At 40.6% G+C, this 20,208-nt stretch overlaps 1 protein-coding gene across 1 annotated transcript in view; it reads left to right on the top strand.

Moving 5' to 3' along the window:
• Positions 1-20,208, top strand: part of LOC144270092 (connector enhancer of kinase suppressor of ras 2-like) — a 470,860-nt gene that overhangs the window by 414,256 nt on the left and 36,396 nt on the right. Inside the window, exons 17-19 of the mRNA XM_077826316.1 lie at positions 715-763; positions 2,222-2,397; positions 3,629-3,702. Of these exons, the coding sequence (XP_077682442.1) occupies positions 715-763; positions 2,222-2,397; positions 3,629-3,702 (299 nt within the window). The remainder of the gene's footprint in view (positions 1-714; positions 764-2,221; positions 2,398-3,628; positions 3,703-20,208) is intronic.

Here is a 20,208-nt window from a genome sequence, read left to right as displayed (position 1 = left end):
TCACAAAAGAATGTTACTAAATTTTGGGTGTAATTTCATTGCTACAGCAGGCATGTACCTGGATATAATTAGAGGACTTGTATATGAGTTCCCATTAATATGGCATTAAACAAAGACTAAAGTCACATATTAACTTTATAAGATTCAGGACAGAAATTTCCCCTTGAATTGATTAGTTGTGTGTTACAGTTTAATTTATTCTTAAAATGAATGATTATGTGACTTTTTGTTATTATATAATGCCTGTGAAACCCCCATGAAATTATCTCCTCACTACTTCATAAGGATTCAGTCAAGAGCTCCTGTTGACTTGATAGGGAAGCATGTGGCTAAATACTCCAGGTAGCTCTGTGAAAATACAGATGTTAGTTTATTTATTTAGCATTGCATTGTTCTGCTTGTTTGTTGTTTGTTTTTATCCTCCTATTATTATAAAACAAAATAACATCAAAGGAAATTATTGTGATTGCTCAGTACCACCAATTATTACTACCGTTTTTTGCTGCCTAATAACTGCAATTTGTGTTACTTTTATTACAATATTTTATAATATGATTATTAAAAATTAAGATTTTCTCGTGCTTGAAATGGCAAAGATAGGAAGATCATGGACACAGACAATCATTAATGAAGAGATTACTGTATATCAACAGAATAACATGGTTTAATACTGCATGGACTGGTACTCATCCATATTTTTTTCTCTCCTTATAGTCTTTCCACTACGCTTCCCTGAGGGTAAAAACCAAAAAATGGTCAAAAGGTAAACCATTTCAGTTGATAAATATTCAAAATTTAGAAAATGAAGGCCCTATTATGGCTTTAGAAAATGAAGGCCCTATTATGGCAATGGGAGGAGTGTGGGTCACGTATACAGATCCACTGTCGGGATCAGACCTAATTCATGTATTTCCAGATATCATATACATTTATCTACAAGTTTGCTTGTAAATACTCAAGGGGACCATACTGTGGACCTGTTATCCCATTAAAATCAGTGTTAAAACTTCCCTTGATTTCAGTGGCAGAAAGACATATATTATGCCATTTCTTACCACTTTATTCTTTAAAAAAACAAACAATTTGTGAATATCAAGAAAACAATCTTTTGATAAAAAGTTATAAAATAAAAAGGCACTTCTTTTGTCATTCTATAATCTGGTATAATTTATACATAGTACATGCAAACTGGTCTTTTTATTCTGTTCGCAGTTTTAACTCACTGCCTAAAGACTTCTCCTTTACTCAGTCAATAAATTTATAGTATTTCTAAAGCTGTATGCAGGATGCAGTATCTTCTTTTGAAAAGAAGAAAATGTTAAGATCAATGGAATACTATCAAGAAAAGGGTAGTAATTTAATGTGATCTAACCTTCTGGCACTGCTTCACAGCTGTCAGACAAATATAATGAATGTAACAATGTAAACTTGATTTTTCACAGTAAAACATCTAATGTTTTAATTAACTTTGCAGTAGGCTTTTAAGGAAAAATTATACAATATTAAGAAAAAATTCTGTTTGATAGTGATATCTGTAAGACAGAGTGACATTTCAGGGTTATCAACTAGGATGTGTTGAAGTAATGAAGACAAAGTATTTTCCTGTTACAGAGCATTTAAACTAAGTTCAGTAAATCTAAAATATTGTTGATGAATTAAAATCAGAGTACAAGTATTGTGGGCATATACTGCTCCATGATTCTTATGGAATGATGATACTCCCTTTTTTCTTGACAATAAACTTCCTTACCAGAATTTGACTTATTTTAGGGCAGCTAAAATTAAGAGCTAAAAACGGACTGAGAAAGTGGTGTTTGGATTTGGATCAAGATTTAAGTTTATGCCACTTAAAGACCAAATCAGGACTAGGTTTTTGGTTTGGATTTGATGATGCCAAAATATCACAAACTATTTTAATGAGATTTTGGCCCCATATGGCAGAACTCCTTTGAGAATAAATAATTAGATAAGATTTTATTCAATCCAAACCAGAATTACAAACCACGCCTCTTCTATCTTTGCATCCATCTGGAAACCAAAATCATAGGACATGTCTAGATTCAGGAATTATAATCTGAACCACCCTCCACCCTGAAATTTGAAGGGTTTCAGTTTAGAGGTTCCTGTTTTGGCTCATCACTAGTTTTAAAAAGTAAGTTATCGTATTTATTTTTGTAGCAATAGGATCCCTCAGTCTCTCATGTTATCTTCCCATTTACAGGGAGCTCTCTGACTAGTGGGAGCAGGAGACGGATTTCCTGCAAAGACTTGGGCCATGGAGATTGTGAGGGCTGGCTGTGGAAGAAAAAAGATGCCAAAGGATACTTTACACAGAAATGGAAAAAATACTGGTTTATTCTGAAGGATTCTTCATTGTACTGGTACACAAACCAGAATGTAAGTATATGCTACACTGGAAAGAAAGAAAAAACAGCCTAAATTAAATTTTGCTACTTTTTAAATAAAGGAAGCTAATATTTACCAATTAGTAGTTAAATACGCAGAGTTTACTTGGACATGGGTCTGTGATACATGGGTCTGGATAGGAAAAAATTCAGCTGCAATGATTCAGTTGAAGTCTTCAATCATCTATGTGCAAGTCTAACAATAAAATAGTTACATGGCATTCTTCAAGAACTACAAGTGTCAGAAATAAACAGTACTTCTTTTCCATATTTGTTATTCATTAGGTTAACAAGATGTTCGTTGTCATCTTGCCCTACTATCAACAGTGTGGGGAAATTCAGCCATGAGTTACACCTGGGATGAGTTCATCCCTACAGTCTAAAAATTAAACCAAAGTGAAAACCTGACTCAGAGAAGCAGTTGATTTGAGTCATGGAGACTTATTTTCTTAGATTATGCTGAGGGCAATAATAAAACTGTTTGAATGTATGCTTGTATGTATGATTATGTTGGGGGTAATAATAAAACAGTGTGAGTGTATGCTTGTGTTGTGTGTATACCAATATATTTATTGATGTGTCTGCAAATGTCAGATGGTACTCCTTATGTGTGCCAGTGGTTCCCAGGCTGTGTGGTACGTAAACCACCAGTGATCTGCGCAGCACTTACGGGTGGTCTTCAGAAAACTGGCCTGTCATATTGTGCTGGTTGTCTTCTTCCACTGTTAAATGACATTTAAGGAAATGAAAATTACATGAAATATTTTCCTAATATTACTTTTCCATGCAAACAATTGTTGAAATTGCCACAGTAACGTTTTCAGTCACCATTAGGAAGGGAGGTGTCCGCAATACAATAACTGTTAAGATGTAATATACTCTTTAAACAAATGGGTTCAGATTCCTGCTATGATGTTGAAAGTAATTTTCACATTTGAATGTGCTTTGTATTGTCTTTAACACAGAAGGACTGGTGTTACTGTGGTTACTGGTGTTAGTGAACTGACAAGTCGGTCACTTTATAAAAAACTGTCAACAGCATATGTTTAAGTAAACTATCTTCATGAATTAACAGTGTGGGAACAATGTATTCTTTATCTTTATTAATTGGACTTGACCTGGCTTTTGACCATAAGTCACAGCTGTCCAGTTTTCATCTCCCGTTTCTCTCTTCCTCAATAATATACTCATCTTCACCTGCACTTCCTCTTCTCTTGTGATAGGATGAAAAAGCAGAAGGATTCATCAGTTTACCTGAGTTCAGGATAGATAGAGCCATTGAATGCAGAAGGAAACAGTGAGTATGAATCAAACTGTTCTACAAATGAAAGGATCACCTTTGTAAGGATATCGTGTAAAGTATGGCTCTGGGGAAAGCAGTCTGTCTGTCTTTATCTAGAATGCAAAAAGTTCCAGAAAAGGAGTTATATAGAAAACCCTAAAACAGACCGATACTGTTTTACAGCCTCATGGGCACCAGTGTTTCTTATTTACTTTAAAAAATTAACTTGAATTAAGTGGCATAAACTGTAATGCAAATACAAACAATTAGAAAACTCTTTCTTAGCTATCCAGATACCTAATTCCTATTTTAATGAAATGAAAGAATCCCGGGGGAAAGTATATTAATTAGGAAGTAGATAAAGATTTCTTACTGTGATGGGATTTACAGAACATAAAAATGGCATTACTTATTCGGACCAAAGGTCCATTTAGCCCAGTATTCTGTCTTCTGACAGTGGCCAATGCCAGGTGCTCCAGAGGGAATGAACAGAACAGGTAATCGCCAAGTGATCCATCCCCTATTGCCCATTCCCAGATTCTGGCAAACAGAGGCTAGGGACACCATCCCTGTCCATCCTGGCTAGTAGCCATTGATGGATCTATCGTCCATGAACTTATCTAGTTCTTTTTTTAACCCTATTACACTCTTGGCCTTCACAACATCCTCTGACAAGGAGTTCCACAGGTTGACTATGCGTTATGTGAAAAAATACTTCCTTTTGTTTGTTTTAAAACTGCTGCCAAATAATTTCATTTGGGGACCCTTAGTTCTTGTGTTATGAGAAGGAGTAAATAACACTTCCTTATGTACTTTCTCCACATCAGTCATGATTTTATAGACCTCTATCATATCCCCCGTTAGTCGTCTCTTTTCCAAGATGAAAATACCCTGTCTTATAGTTGGGATTATGTTTTCCAATGTACGTTATTTTGCATTTATCAACATTGAATTTCATCTGCCATTTTGTTGCCCAGTCACCCAGTTTTGAGAGATCCTTTTGTAGTTCTTCGCAGTCTGCCTGGGACTTAACTATCTTGAGCAATTTTGTATTATCTGCAAATTTTGCCACTTCACTGTTTATCCCTTTTCCCAGATCATTTATGAATATATTAAATAGGACTGGGCCCAGCAGACACCCCTGGGAGACACCACTATTTACCTCTATCCATTCTGAAAACTGACCATTTATTCCTACCCTTTGTTTCCTATATTTTACCCAGTTACTAATCCATGAGAGGACCTTCCTTCTTATCCCATGACAACTTACTTTGCTTAAGAGCCTTTGGTGAGGGATCTTGTCAAAGGCTTTCTGAAAATCTAAGTACACTATATCCACTGGATCCCCTTTGTTCACATGCTTGTTGACCCCCTCAAAGAAGTCTAGTAGATTGGTGAGGCATGATTTCCCTTTACAAAAACCATGTTGACTCTTCCCCAACAAATTATGTTCATCTGTGTGTTTGTTACTATAGTTTCAACCAGTTTCTCTGGTACTGAAGTCAGACTTACCAGCCTGTAATTGCCGGGATCACCTCTGGAGCCCTTTTTAAAAATTGGCGTCACATTAGCTATCCTCCAGTCATTTGGTACAGAAACTGATTTAAATGATAGGTTACAGACTACAGTTAGTAGTTCTGCAATTTCACATTTGTGTTCCTTCAGAACTCTTGGGTAAATACCATCTTGTCCTGTTGACTTATTACTCTTTAGTTTATCAATTTGTTCCAAAATCTCTTCTGACGACAGCTCAATCTGGTACAGTTCCTCAGATCTGTCACCTAAAAAGAATGGCTCAGGTTTGGGAATCTCCCTCACATCCTCAGCTGTGAAGACCGATGCAAAGAATTCATTTAGTTTCTCCACAGTGGCCTTATCATCCTTGAATGCTCCTTTAGCATCTCAATCATCCAACCCCACTCTAAACCAGGGCAAGGCACAGACAGCAGTGGGCTTGGGATGCCCCATTCCCCAGCTGCTGCAGGGCATGCCCTAGGTGGAGGGATAGCTTAAAAGGAAACTGATAGCCCAAGGGAAGTGGGAAAGGAGCTACAGGCTGCACCAGGAAGTGAGGCTGGTGCCTGGTGCTATGAGGAGTGGCTACAGCATTGTTAAGACTTTCCGGGAAGTGGTGATCCAGATTCTCCCCCTCTCTTTGGGAGTTGAAAACTCCCAAAAGACTACAAAGAATGGGACATTGTCCCACTGGCAAATTAAGTGGCTATTTCTAAGTCTGTGACCATGCCTCAAACAGAGGAGACACAGCCCGACAGGAAGCAACCCAGGGGATAGTATAACTTGGGGTGGACCAACGAGTGGTCCAGACACTGTAATGCTTCTCTGGGGGTCTGGGTTGGAACCCAGTGGAGTGGGGGGACTTGGGTTCCCTAACCTTGCTCCCCTGTACTTCTGCTATGACAGAACACTAAGAGGAGGGGAAGAAACACTCAGGAGGGATTGAGGCCCACTGCATATGACCTGGATGAAGCCCCTTCAAGAATGACCAGGACAGGAAGTACTGTGGAGCTACTGCCTGACTACTAGGCCAGCTGGCTATTGACTGACATTCAATTTAGTCTTTAAGAATGGGACCACCTTCTGCAGAGCAAATAGCGTCCCAGAGTAGAATCATATCACTTGCTATCCTTGTTAATTTGGAGAGAGTGCTAATATGCTGAAAGTGGTAATTTTTCACCCTATTTTAGGGGAGAAAGGTATTCCCAGCTGTTATAATATTTAGGTTCCAAAGGTTAATGGGTTGAAGCTTGGGTATCTCAGCCTCTCCACTGGCCATCTGTTCATCACTATTAGTGGCTTGTGCTCCTGGCACAAAGCATATGATAAATTTACCCATCTTTGTGGCATATTTAATGCTAGATACTTATTGACAGAACTTGAAAATTCTATCTGGCCAGCAGTGCTGCATTTGGAACTAACAGCTGCTGAATAGAGCAGGTTTAACACAACAATTCTAGTGCTTTGAGACTAACACATCTCAAGAAGTCCTGATTTATTCCCATCACTTTTTTTCACACTCCCTGTAAAATATTGAAAATCCTCTGCCTTTGGGAATTGAAGAGAGCAGCATTAATTATATTCTCTTACTAAAGCTTTCCTAGTTATAATTTAACGTCCTGTATTGTTTTTTGTCATGCCTCTTCAAATGATGAACATGGCATTGGTCTCTCAAAAGCAGGCTTCATACAACTGTGATCATATGAATAATAAACCACTGGTAATATTCATTAGGACAAGGAATGTTGATCAGGATAAAAGTTTTCCTTAGTCACTTTTATTATAATCTCATGATATTATTAAAGTCTCATAAACAGAAGCCAGATCTACAACTTGCACTTTTATTTCTCCTTTCCTCTGAGGATCTCAGGGTGCATTAAATTAAAATTTAGCTGAGTCTCACAATTACAGCCAGGTATTATAGATTTTTCAGTTTGCTGCCAATTCTGAAGAAAAAATTACATTTCAGGTTGAACCAAAACCTTCTTTTTTGTTGTTGAGATTTTCAAATGATCTGAAAAGCTGAAAAAAAATGAATTCAATTTTGAGCATTTTAAACTATTTTTATTCTTTTAAAATACAATTAAAGGAAATTTCTAAACAAAAAGTTTCTTTGAATGGAAAAATCAAAATGTTTCATTAAAAAGTGTCAACACATAATGTTTCAATTTTGGGGGTGAGGTTTCAAAATGAACAATTTGGCAAAACTGACATGAATTTCAGTGTGATTGAATCTGCTTTTTTTCACTGAAAAAAGTTTGGATTCAAAACTTTTGCCTAGCTCTACTCATAATACCCCTATGAGAGAAGATAGTAACTACTAACAACAATACTTAGCCAAAATATGGGCAGGATAATACCCAGTTTACAGATGGTGTCAGTGAGTCAGTGTGCAGAACTGGGAATGGCTTCCAGTCCCCTGGTCTAAACACGAAAACACTTCCAGAACATTTCCCAGGGAACAATTCCAATAGAAAAGAGAGAGAGAGATTCTGACTCTAAATTCCAGTTTTCCCCATATTTTTATTAAATTAATCAGATTTAGGGTCTGTTCCTGCCTCAATGACATCAGTAGCAAACTGTCTTTGTCTTCAGTAAAAAAGCAGAAGGCTGGTCCTTCATGTCCATCCAGATAGTAGTGCATGCTTATAAACCTGAAGGGTCAGAATCATTTCTCAGCATTTCTGATTGTGTGATAACATCTGTAGGCAGCTAGAATCTGTTGTTAGTTTACAATCTGAAAATTATTCTGAAATATTAAATGAAAAAGATTAAAAGACAGTAAGTCCCAGGCTCCACGGGGTGCCAGTAAACTCTGCTTTCATGGCTGACTTCCCTTCCTTCTCCTTCTGGAGCATGGATGGTTCAAGCACATTGAGGGCCTTTAGCAGAACCAATCTATTGTGGCTTCCCATATAATGTAAGCCTGGGGAAAGCCTCCCCTCTGAATATACTTATCCAGAGTGGGAGGCCCCCAGAGCACCCACCCACTGAGCCACCATCACACATAGGGATGCAGTACCCTACAAAGCCCCATCTTGGGGGTGTTGTCATCAAAAGGATAAGCCCACTTGTTGTGCCAAAAGCCCTCTATACCTTCCCTGTTGTTGCACTATTACCTTCATAGAGCGCGAGTTTCAAAAATGCCTCCTTTGGGGTCACCATCACCCAGGGGAGGCCTGGAGGAAGCTAAGGCATTATCTCATATGTCCAAATCCCTTCCCTTCATGTCTATCAGTGGTGACAGACACGTTCACAGTGTTGAGTCCACCACTGAGGACCTGCTTCTTGCTAAGGCTTATGGCTTCAGCTCCAGCATAAGGTCAGCATCTCACTCAGGAGGGATTAAGGAAGGTAGCCCTCACAGAACTTGCTTTTGCTTCCCTCTACTTCAGGAGATCTTTTTCACTAGATGGGGCTTTTTTCACGAGAGATCTTTGAGACTTGTTTTAAGTTCAGCCCAGAACCAAGAAACCTGAAAAAATCAGCACCTGATCCTCCTCTCACACTGTTGTATTTCATGAGTAACTCCAGTGAGCATATTGAAACTACACTACTGCTAACTGTTTTAAGTAAGAAGAGCATCAGGCCTATGTGATGTAGATAAGGACAGGGAAGAAGAAAACTAACTCACCTTGATCAGCTTGATCAATCGGTCCTTCAGCCTTCATATAGATTATGCCAGTCACAACACATCTTCCATTTTTCTCTTATCTTTGCCTTCCTTCTTCATGTGCAGCCATGCTTTTTCACAATAAAATCTTCCCATCTCCTTGGAGGTTGACCAAGTGGTCTTTTCAGTTTCCGTGGATACCACTCAATGACAGCTGTAGCCCATTGATCGTCAGTGAGCCTAGCTATATGCCTAACCCATCACATTTTACTGTACGTGCTTTCAACAACGACATCTTGCACGCCACTCTGCTGTCTGATCACTTCACTGGGGACTTGGTCGTGGATTGAAAAAAAACGGTTACTCAGCTTCTCGTAACTGTTGTTCTTTGAGATGTGTTGTTCACGTCCCTTCCAACTAGGTGTCTGTGTGCGCGCATGCACAGCAGCCGGAAATTTTTTCCCATAGCTGCGTCCGTCATGTCGGCCCGGGCTTTCGCGGGAATCATGCCTTCACTGCGCTCAATATAGAGCCCTCCTGACCCCCTCAGTTTCTTCTTGCTGACTACTCCAACAGAGGGGTAGGTATTGGAATGGACATCAACAACACATCTCAAAGAACAACAGTTACAAGAAGGTGAGTAACCATTTTTTCTTCGACTGCTTGTTCATGTCCACTCCAATTAGGTGACTTCCAAGCCTAAATTCTGGAGGCAGGGTCGGAGTTGACTATTGATTGGAGTACTGCTCTACCGAAGGCCGCATCGTCTCTGGCCTGCTGGGTGATCGCATAATGTGCAGTAAATGTGTGTATGGAGGGCCACGTCGCCGCTCTGCATTTGTCCTGGGTGGGAACCTGTGCCAGGAATGCCGCCAAGGAAGCCTGCGCTCGGGTAGAGCATGCTGTGAGCAGAGGAGCAGGCACCCCTGCCAAGTTGTAGCACTCCTGGATGTAGGATGTGATCCACGGTGAAATATGGTGGGCGGAGACTGGGAGACCTTTCATCCTGTCTGCCACAGCTACAAAGAGTTGAATAGACTTCCAGAACGGCTTTGTTCTCTCGATGTAGAAGGCTAGTGTTCTGTGAACATCCAATGAGTGCAGCTTCTGCTCCCTGCCGCTTGAATGTGGTTTAGGATAGAACACTGGGAGGAAAATGTCCTGGTTGATGTGGAATTGGGAAACCACCTTCGGGAGGAAAGCTGGATGTGGTCTGAGTTGAACCTTGTCCTTATAGAACATGATGTAGGGAGGCTCTGATGTTAGGACTCTGAGCTCAGACACCCTCCTGGCTGAGGTTATCACCACCAGAAACGCCACCTTGTACAAGAGAGAAAGCAGGGAGTATGTCACCAGTAGTTCAAAGGATGGCCCCGTCAACCTGGAAAGGACCAGATTGAGGTCCCAGGCTGGGACCAGCTGTCGGAAATGCGGGTATAGCCTGTTGAGACCCTTGAGGAAACGGCGAACCATAGGGTTGCCAAAGACGGACTGGTTCACAGCACCTGGATGAAAGGCCAAGATAGCGGACAAGTGAACCCTTATTCATGACATGGACAGCCCCTGCTGCTTAAGGTGGAGAAGTTAGTCCAATATACATGGTATAGAGGTGAGAGTGGGTGACAAACTATGTTGCATCGATCAGATTGGGAATCTCTTCCACTTGGCTAGGTAACCCTGGTGGAGGGCTTTCTACTGCCAAGGAGGACTTGTCTGACTGGGTCTGAACAGGAAAGCTCCATTGGATTCAGTCATGGAGCTTCCATGCCATGAGGTGTAGTGACTCGAGGTTCGGGTGCAGGAGACTACCGTGATCCTGGGTCAATAAGTCTGGGAAGAGCAGCAAGGTGACCGTGGTTTCCACAGACATTTGCAGGAGTGATGCGTACCAATGCTGGTGGGGCCAGGCTGGAGTTATCAATATCACCAAAGCTTGTTCCCTACATATCTTGAGGAGTACCTTGTGAACGAGCAGAATGGGCAGGAACTTGTAAAGGAGATGGTCTCCCCATGAGAGGAGAAATGTGTCCGCGATGGAACCTGGACTGTGACTCAGGAAGGAGCAAAACTGCTGACACTTCCTGTTGTGCCATGTGGTGAACAGGTCTATCTGGGGAAAGCCCCACAGATGGAAGATGGAATTTGTGATGTCCGGGCGTAAGAACCACTTGTGGCCGTGGAACGACCTACTGAGATAGTCCGCCAACTCGTTTTGTACCCCTTGGAGGTATGATGCTTGCAGGTGTATTGAATGCTCTATGCAGAAGTCCCACAACATGAGGGCTTCCTGGCACAGAGGAGAGGAGCGTGCATCCTCCCCCTTGTTGGTATAGAACATCGCCGTGGTGTTGTCTGTCATCACCGATACACATTTCCCTGGCTGCATGCCAGGCACACTGCTCTCAGTTCTCTGACATGGATGTGGAGAGCAAGCTCTGCCCGAGCCCAGATGCCTTGAGTCCTGAGGTCCCCCAGATGTGCTCCTCAGCCCAGAGCTGAAGTGTCCATCACTAGGGAGAGAGGCGGCTAAGGGCTGGAGAAGGGGACCCCTACACATACTACCTATGGGTTGAGCCACCACAGAAGGGAGTCGAGAACCTGGTGTGGCAGGGTTATGACCCGGTCCAAATTGTCCCAGACTGACTGATACACCAATGCTAGCCATGACTGAAGAGGCCGAAGTCTGAGCCTGGCATGCTGCACCACATACATACAGGCTGCCATATGTCCTAGAAGTTTCAGGCAGTTCTTTGCTGTAGTGGTGGGGAACTGCCTGAGACCTCAAATGATGTTGCTGAGAGCTTGCACCTCACCTCTGGGAGGTATGCCCTGGCCTGGGTCAAGTCTAGCACCACTGCACTGGGTTCTGCTGCTGCAGGGGCCACAGTGCCAGGTAAGCTCATCTCTCCCGTTGTGACCTGGACCTCCTGCTCCTGGTTGTGCTGGAGCAATAGGAGTTGGACTCTGACCCTGAGGTCTCCAAGAAGGAACACCACAGAGGATCTGCACTTCGGGGCACCGAGCATCAGGAGCTAGAGGACCGACTGGCCTCTCGTTCCTGAACGACTGGTGTCAGAGGGCACTGTGGAGAATGCAAGCACTGGGACAGCATAGCTGGTTTCCTTCTTTATTGTACTGCAGGGCGGACCAGTGCTGTCGACGCAGGTGGACCAGTGCTGTCGACGCAGGTACGAGGTGCAACAAGTCCTGAGCCGCATTAAACGCCTACGGGGTTGATGGGAGCTGCAGCTGCTGACTCCTGAGATCCACCAAGCAGGGTGGGGCTGGACTTAACCGCCCTTCTGGGTCAGGAGTCGACAAGTCCCTCACAGGTCGGCAGGGCTCTATATTGAGTGCCATGAAGGCATGACTCCAGAGGGGGCACATGCCAACCAGGAGTGCACGTAGGGTGGTACCCTCCCGTACACAGTACCGGCAAGAAATTTTTAGTAGGTACGGGGTACCAGAAAGAGTTGGGGCTAGCCCTCGCCCCCCACTCCAGGGAGGGTGTGGGGCTGCGCTCTGCTCCTTAAAGGAGCAGAACATGTCTAGGGAGGGCATTCATTCTTTATATCGCTTTAACAGCACAATACATATGCTAACAAACTTAAACAAAGGCTTTGTTTAAGTTTGTTAGCATATGTATTGTGCTGTTACCTTGGTCAGGAGTCCTCAAGAGGAGAGGGGAAGGGGAGACAGAAGGTGTTTAAGCAGTGTTTTTTTATTCTGTTTCTCCCCATTGTTCTGAATTATCCATGACATCAATACTGCATCACATCAAGTCCAAATCATTAGAAGAATGCCTCTGCTTGTACCGACCAGAGGATGTTTGGATTCTGATGTCAGCTCAGTTCTGAATCCTGGTGGGAATCAGGTGTTGTCCCCAGTGTACACAGAATTATTCTTTGCAGCCAAACTAGTCTAACATGCATTTTGTTAACTGGAACTGGAGCAGCAAAACAAAGAAAACAAATGCCTCATTTTCCAGCTTCGTGGGTGAGAGAATTATAAGTGAAGATTATAATGCTGGACACTGACGGCCTTAAACCAGCTGCCTCGGGAATCTGCCAAGAACTTTGCTGAAAATATGTTTCTCATCTTAGCAACGGAGCTAAGACTTATCACACATCTGCTCACCTTTATTTGAATGAAGCTCCTTCTGATCTGACAGCTCAGACATTGTCAGTTTCGTCCAGAACAATTTCCAAACGTGGAACCTAATCCTGTAAACCCTTAATCATTTGATCAATCCCACTGAAGACAATGGAACTATTTGCATGACTATGGACCACTTTTATGGACTGGTAAGAGTTTCAGGAGTCTGTTCCTATAAAGGAAGTTGAATCCCCCATTAAAATGAAATGTTTGGGTACAATACCATAAAGAAGTTTAGGATATAGTTCTACTTAAAATTTGTCTTTTAATAAATCATATGTATGCTGAAATGGCTCCTCACCCAATTCTCATATTCCATATAGACCGACTGAATACTACATATTTAGGGGGAAAGTGAATAGTTAAGCATGTTGATGTTTGTATATACAAAGGAGGGTGTCGGAAGGGACAGGGAGAGAGTGGATGGCCTGCGCTGGGGGCAGGGCAGGGAGGCGTCACATGGAAGGTCACCTGGGGAGGTCACGTGCCCCCCCTTGTGTCTCTCCCATGAGGGCAGTACCAGCAAGAAATGATTTCTACTTGCACCATTGGTGCCGACCCAATGGATGCTGCTATGGGAAAAAAATTCTGGCTGCCGTGCACACATGCACACCTAATTGGAATGGACATGAACAAGTGCTCAAAGAACTATTTGATCAATTGTTTGTTTTGTGGTTTCAATTTATTTTAAGGAAACAGAAGAAAAATGGTCTTAAAAAGAGTTCTTAGTGTTAGTGTATAAATCGCTGTAGCTGAGATAACAACACTAATTTTGCTTCCTCTATCTCAGAGCACAGCCAAAACTAGTAGGTTCAGTCATTTAGGAGCTGATCCTGCACTTCTCTCAAAGCACCTATTGCCATAATGCAGAGTTTTCAAAGAGTAAGGAGTGCAGGATTTGGACCTTTGTTACGTGAACAAAGGAAACTTGGGTCCAACAGCAAAAATAAATAGGTGTCTCTCTTTCCAGTATTCTAATCAATCATGGGGAAGCTGCTTTACTGAATAATTGTTACTGCTGCCCATGTTACACATTGAGCGGAATACCCTTGAAAAACTTTGACAAAAATGCGTAATTGTTAGACTACTATGTCCTATGTGATTTGAATAATTGTCTCACTCATACCATTAAGGAAGGTACTTAATTTTATAAATAGGAGTCATGGCATTATCTCACCAAGGTTTAGCTTTCCTCCAGAGTAAAAGTAATGATTTCAGGCACTATATTTGAGTGCTAAGATGTCCTGGGTGCTACCAATGGAGGTTGGATAGCTGATGTCACTGAAAGATGTTCCATTGATTTTAGGCAATATCGCCATCACCATATTTAAAAAAAAAAAATTTTAAGAGTAAGCAGAAATATAAGAACCCAAACAGAAACCGAAGTAGTTTAAATCTTCATATGAGGTACTACAAATATCACCTGTTTAAATGCTCTTTTTTCAAAGACACTGTCAATTCTGTGGTAAATGGTAAATGCATAAGGCTGCCTGATCCTTCTTCAATTAAAATCAATGACAAAAAAGTTAAACCCATTGCCTTCAATGGGGGCAGGATCAAGTTCTAAAAATTTAATAACATTTAATTCTAAACATAATATATGCTAGTATACTAGTCATTTTGTTTGCCAGGTATGTATCATTCATATATTCATGTTACTTTTCCAAATATAAGCACTTCATCGGATTTATTTTGCACTTTTCCCACCCAGTTTAATAAAAAATGTACTTCTATGTTCACATAAGACATGAAGTTTGCCAGTAGGCTTAGTGTCAGCAGTTTCTCAGTTATTATAAGTTTCTTGTAAATAATCTAAATATGCTGCTACTTCATGGTGGCCTTTGATAAAACTAATTCTGAGAGCTGGGATTAGTGGGGATCCATCTGTAATGAATCACTGTTGATCAGAATAATGCTAAAACATTGGAGGTCTCAATCTTACATTCCCTGTGGACCCAAAAGTGCCGTTCAATTCAGTATGAGTTTTGAATATGTAAGAATTACAGGTTTGGGCATTTTATCTAATGGAAGTTTATTGCCAGAGTATTCTTGACACCTCAAAATGAAACAGTACAGTCAAAATTCTATTTAAAATTCTACCTATGTAACATAATAAGTCAAAATATACACCTTGGATGCCACACCAAGAGACTCCGAACACAATTCTAACAGATACTGACTTCTGGCACAGCACTAACCTGAAGCCACAGAATGAAAAATACCCTTCTGCATTATTCAAACCCTGTTCTGAAGACAATTATTAATTTCCTCATGGGCTTCTCTATCGTGCTCACCACTAGAATATCTGAGTGCTTCAAAAACCTGAAGAAGAGCTCTGTGTAAGCTCAAAAGCTTCTTTCTCACCGACAGTAGTTGGTCCAATAAAAGATATTATCTCACCCACCTTGCTTCAAAAACATTAATTTTTCTCCACATCACCCTTGTGAGGTGAGGGAGTGGCATTATCCACATTTTAATGGCCCATTAATTGCAGATTTTTGAGCACCACTATATATATACACATGCATTTGATATCTGGACCCCAGAAAGGTACAAGTCCCGTCTATCTTACCAGAGATGCGTAGGAATTCTGGTAGTCATTTGGCATGGAAGAGAGTGAAAGATAATAGCCAAAGATTAATAACCTGGACATTTCCAGTGCTCTGAAGCTAGACCACTTGCCACTAAAAATATTAAACTAAAAACACCACAGCAGTCAACAGATGGATCACAGGCCACCTATAATTTCTTATATGAAACGAGAACCAAAAAGCCATTGCACTGGAACCTTATTTTTAATATACAGGGAGTCCTTGGACTTACGACACAATTCGTTCCTCAGAATTGCTTTGTAAGTCAAAACGCTGTAAGTCGAAACTACTTTTCCCATAGGAATCAATGGTATGAAGGTGGGATTGGTTCCTGAACCAAGGCTCGATACGCTATTTTCACCACAATAACCCATAGTTTTGTACTAAATGAATTATAGATGACTAATGTTGTAACATCAATGTATTTACTGTACACTGTGTTTTGTAAACAGCACTCAAATAAACATATAAACTCACATATGCTGCTCAGAATGCCAGCAACACAGGCTCAGAAAGCCAGGGAGAATGGCACACGTGCTGAGCCTCAGCCAATCACTGTTCAAGCTTTCTGATTGGCTGAGCCCGGGGCCGGGAGCCAATCAAAAGCAAGCAGCAACCCTACCTGGCGACAAGCTACCCTGCTGCCTAGAAGCCAATCAGAAGCAACCCCTTCCAACTGCTTACCAGTATAACGCAATCAGGAAGTGATTTCAAGCGAACTTTATACAAATCGATTAACCTAGGGGTGAAACGAGCAGTCAATTGAAAAGCGTCGTAAGTGGCATCCGACGTAAATCTGGCATCGTAAGTCCGAGGACTTATAATACATATAATTAGTCAGGTGCGCCATCTAGTGGGGCACCAGAAGAATGTTCCATTTCTTTTCAGAGGTTGTCCTGGAATTCACTATTTACATTTGCAAAACAGAATTTTTCCAGTTAATTCAATTCGCAAGTAATATTTATAACAATTACAATATTAACAGTATTTTTGTCCTTTGGCTTATTTACTTTAACTTTTACATCATCTCCCCAACTGGTATTAATAACTCGTTTCTCTGGGCTGTTTTGTCCTCATAACTTCATTAAAACATCAAATTCTGGTAATAACAGATTGTGATACAATTAAATCATCAGCAAATGATCAAAAAGAAAAGGAGTACTAGTGGCACCTTAGAGACTAACCAATTTATTTGAGCATAAGTTTTCGTGAGCTACAGCTCACTTCATCAGATGCATTCAGTGGAAAATACAGTGAGGAGATTTATATACACACAGAACATGAAAAAATGGGTGTTACCATACACACTGTAAGGAGAGTGATCACTTAAGATGAACTATTACCAGCAGGAGAGCGGGGGGGAAGAGCAAGAAAACTTTTTGTAGTGATAATCAAGGTGGGTCATTTCCAGCAGTTAACAGGAACGTCTGAGGAACAGTGGGGGGTAGGCGGGGGAATAAACATGGGGAAATAGTTTTACTTTGTGTAATGACCCATCCACTCTGAAACCAGTAATCAGTCAGTGAGATGAGAGTATAAAATGTCTATGGGTGAAATGAACACTTACTTCAAGGCCTGTAAATCACTTAAGTCCTATTTCATAGGCTGAAGTGAGACTTAAGTTGGCTTTATGCTGAGCCATTGCCCAGTCACCCCTAATGAATAATTAATTTGCCAACAGAGAGGAAACTGTACAGGCAGAGGATTTTGTATTCTTACGCTGTTTCCACATTTACCTCTTCTGAATGCATTTGTTTTGGAAAATTCTGTTACTGTATGTATTAATGTTAATGATGGGGTGTAAAAGAAATCAGCCAAACTGGGATTTCCATAGCTATGATTTGTGTCTCTGAAAGTCCGAATAAATCATAACGGTAAATATTACAGTGTGATTTACATTCAGGATATTAATAGCACAAGTGTTCATTTCTGCTTTTTTCATAACTCTATGTTTACTGTTTCCTGATCCAATTCTTACGTCTATTAATTATCATGCAAGGATGGGTATTCTAATTTAGATATTGCAAAATATTATTAATTAGGGAATATATCATAAACAATCAAAATAATAGAAGCCTTCATTCCCTGAGGACTTGGTTTCTTTGTCAAGAATATCCCCTATCGTACAACTATAGAAATGTGAGCTAGACAAACCTAGTATCGCTCTCAACAGCTATTTTATTACAGTTCAAAAGAGGATGACTCAGGAAAAGCAGAGGGGTTTTTTTTAAAGATGCATACCTATATGTATTATATTGGCCCAGTCTTGCAAGGTGCTGAATGTTCACAATTCCCATTGGGCCTGATTGTGACCTCAGGAGAGTTATTCCATTTAAATCAATGGAGTTAAATCCGTCTGATGCCAACATGATATGAGAATCAGACCTACTGACTACAGTCCTTGCCTAATATAAATCTCTCAGTCCACTGAAGTCAATGAAGCATGGCTGACATACACTAGCCAAGGAGCTGGGGCCATTTTCTTTAATGGGAGTTGAGAGAGCTCTAGGAATATAGGACAGAGCCTGTAATCTTACAGCTGCTTTTCCCTCATGCCATCTAGGCATCTCACAGTAAAACAGTGCAGCCAAAATTCTATTTAAAATTCCACTTATATAAAACAAGTACAAATATTAAGACACTCCTTTAATGCCACACCAATGGCTTTCCCAAACAAAAGAGTTTGGCACACACTTCTAAAAGAAACTTGTTCTGTAGTTCAGTAAAGACCTGGAAGTTGCACACTGCACAAACCTGGAGCCAGAAAAAATACATTCAATCTTCCTCAGAGGGCAAGAGGATGTCTATGATACCAGAAACTCGGTAAAAAGACATGAAACTCACTATTATGGTAGTAAATTCTGTGCTAAAGCCCGTAATAAATTATAATGTAGCTATAAAGTAATAGTAATTTCATTTTGTTTGCTTGGTTTTTTACCATATTTATTAAAGGAACTTTTTCTAGATACACTACAGTACAGATTATGATGAACCATTATAGGAGTTCAACAATGAGCATATATATTTGCTAAAGAAATAACATCACATAAATAGAGCTGCAGTAAAATGTACACATGTGCATACACATAACCCCCACACTGATACTGGGAAACTGTTAATAAAAGAGGCTAAATATATCTGGAACCATCAAAATGCATCATAAATGGCATTATTGCAAGGCCTAATACAACTCCCCTTCGTGTCAATGAAATAACATTGGAAGTAACAAATACGATATCAGATATAAGATCAGATTCTGAAGAGGACAGAAGGAAAGGAGATTTCCTCTTGTTAAAGCATAACTAGACTGCTTTGCTTTTATTAAAAATTTTATTCAGTTAATTGTACAAAATACATATGAGATAGTGGGCCAAATTATTCCTTGGGGTAACTCCATTTATTTAAGTGGTAATATGAATTAGTCCCCTTGTGTGATTTTTGGTTTCAGCCATCTTTCCACATGTGCAGTATTACTGGATCTTTTAATCAGGCTAGGCTTGATTAATGTCACAGGCATTTTCCTGCATATCTTCTAACATTAAGTTTGAATACATACAGGAGCTGCTAGTGTTTGTGAAGACATACCTGCAGACGTAAAATCAAAATCATGTCCTTGGACATCTTACTAAAAATAAAAATGGGGAGCCTAAATATAAATTAATTAAATAGAAAATTAAATTAAATATAAAATTAATTCTGGTCCAGATGTTGTAGAAACAATTTCAAAGCCATTAACCCAGAATCCAGCTATTAACGATAATCAGTAATGAAAGAATTATCTGATAATATGAAGGAAGTGGGACGATATGGAGGTATGACTATGATAAGAAGACTTAGGACTTATATAGCACTTTACAAATGTTATCTAATTGCAAGAATCAAGTGAGGTAAATATCCCTTTTTTGTAGACAGAGAAACTGAGGCAGAGAGGTTTATGATTTGCTGAAGGCTGCATAGTAAATGGCAGAGAATGAATTAGAACTAAGCAGTCTTAGCTCCTAGCCTTGAACACATGCTACTACCAGGGTTTGTCACATTTTTTCGTAGTGTGAATGACAGTGTCTTGTGAACCACCACTTCTCCCATTCGGATGGGCACCTCAGATCAATATTGTGCAAGCCACCTGCCCCTTAACTTGGGCAGACCACTTGCCTTCCAATTTTTACTGTGCAACACGCCTGTGGTAACAAATAATAGAGTATTTAGCTAATTTTTATTGTCCCACGGGTGTCTTTGCTTCCTGACAGCAGTTCCTCTTTCTTTGCATCCTCTTACACAACAACAAATACAAGGACTCCTTCTTCTTTCCAACTCTTTTTTTAGGCATCTAAGCTGTTCTTTCAGTGAAGTACATGGACAAGTGAAGTGGGCCACTTTTAGCCTGTAAAAGCAGCTAGAAAAAAGGAGCTCCATGTAACCACCCAGCTCTCTGCAGACCACCAGTGCTCCGCAGACAACAGTTTGATAAATGCTGTTCTGGAACATGATGCTTGCCTGTGACTCTGGTAGATGGATCAGGACATTGGCAGAAGAACACTTTTCAAGTTAGGGAGCATATCCAAAATACATCATTTTAATGGGTGCTTTTAGATAAGAATCCATTAACTTTGAAGGACGAAGCCTCCCCATGGTTTTCCACATAATTGA

Source organism: Eretmochelys imbricata, chromosome 9 (genome assembly GCF_965152235.1).
Source record: "Eretmochelys imbricata isolate rEreImb1 chromosome 9, rEreImb1.hap1, whole genome shotgun sequence".
Taxonomy (NCBI): Eukaryota; Metazoa; Chordata; order Testudines; family Cheloniidae; genus Eretmochelys; species Eretmochelys imbricata.
Note: the sequence above shows the minus strand (reverse complement) of the source record. Positions and strands in the feature narration are given on the sequence as shown.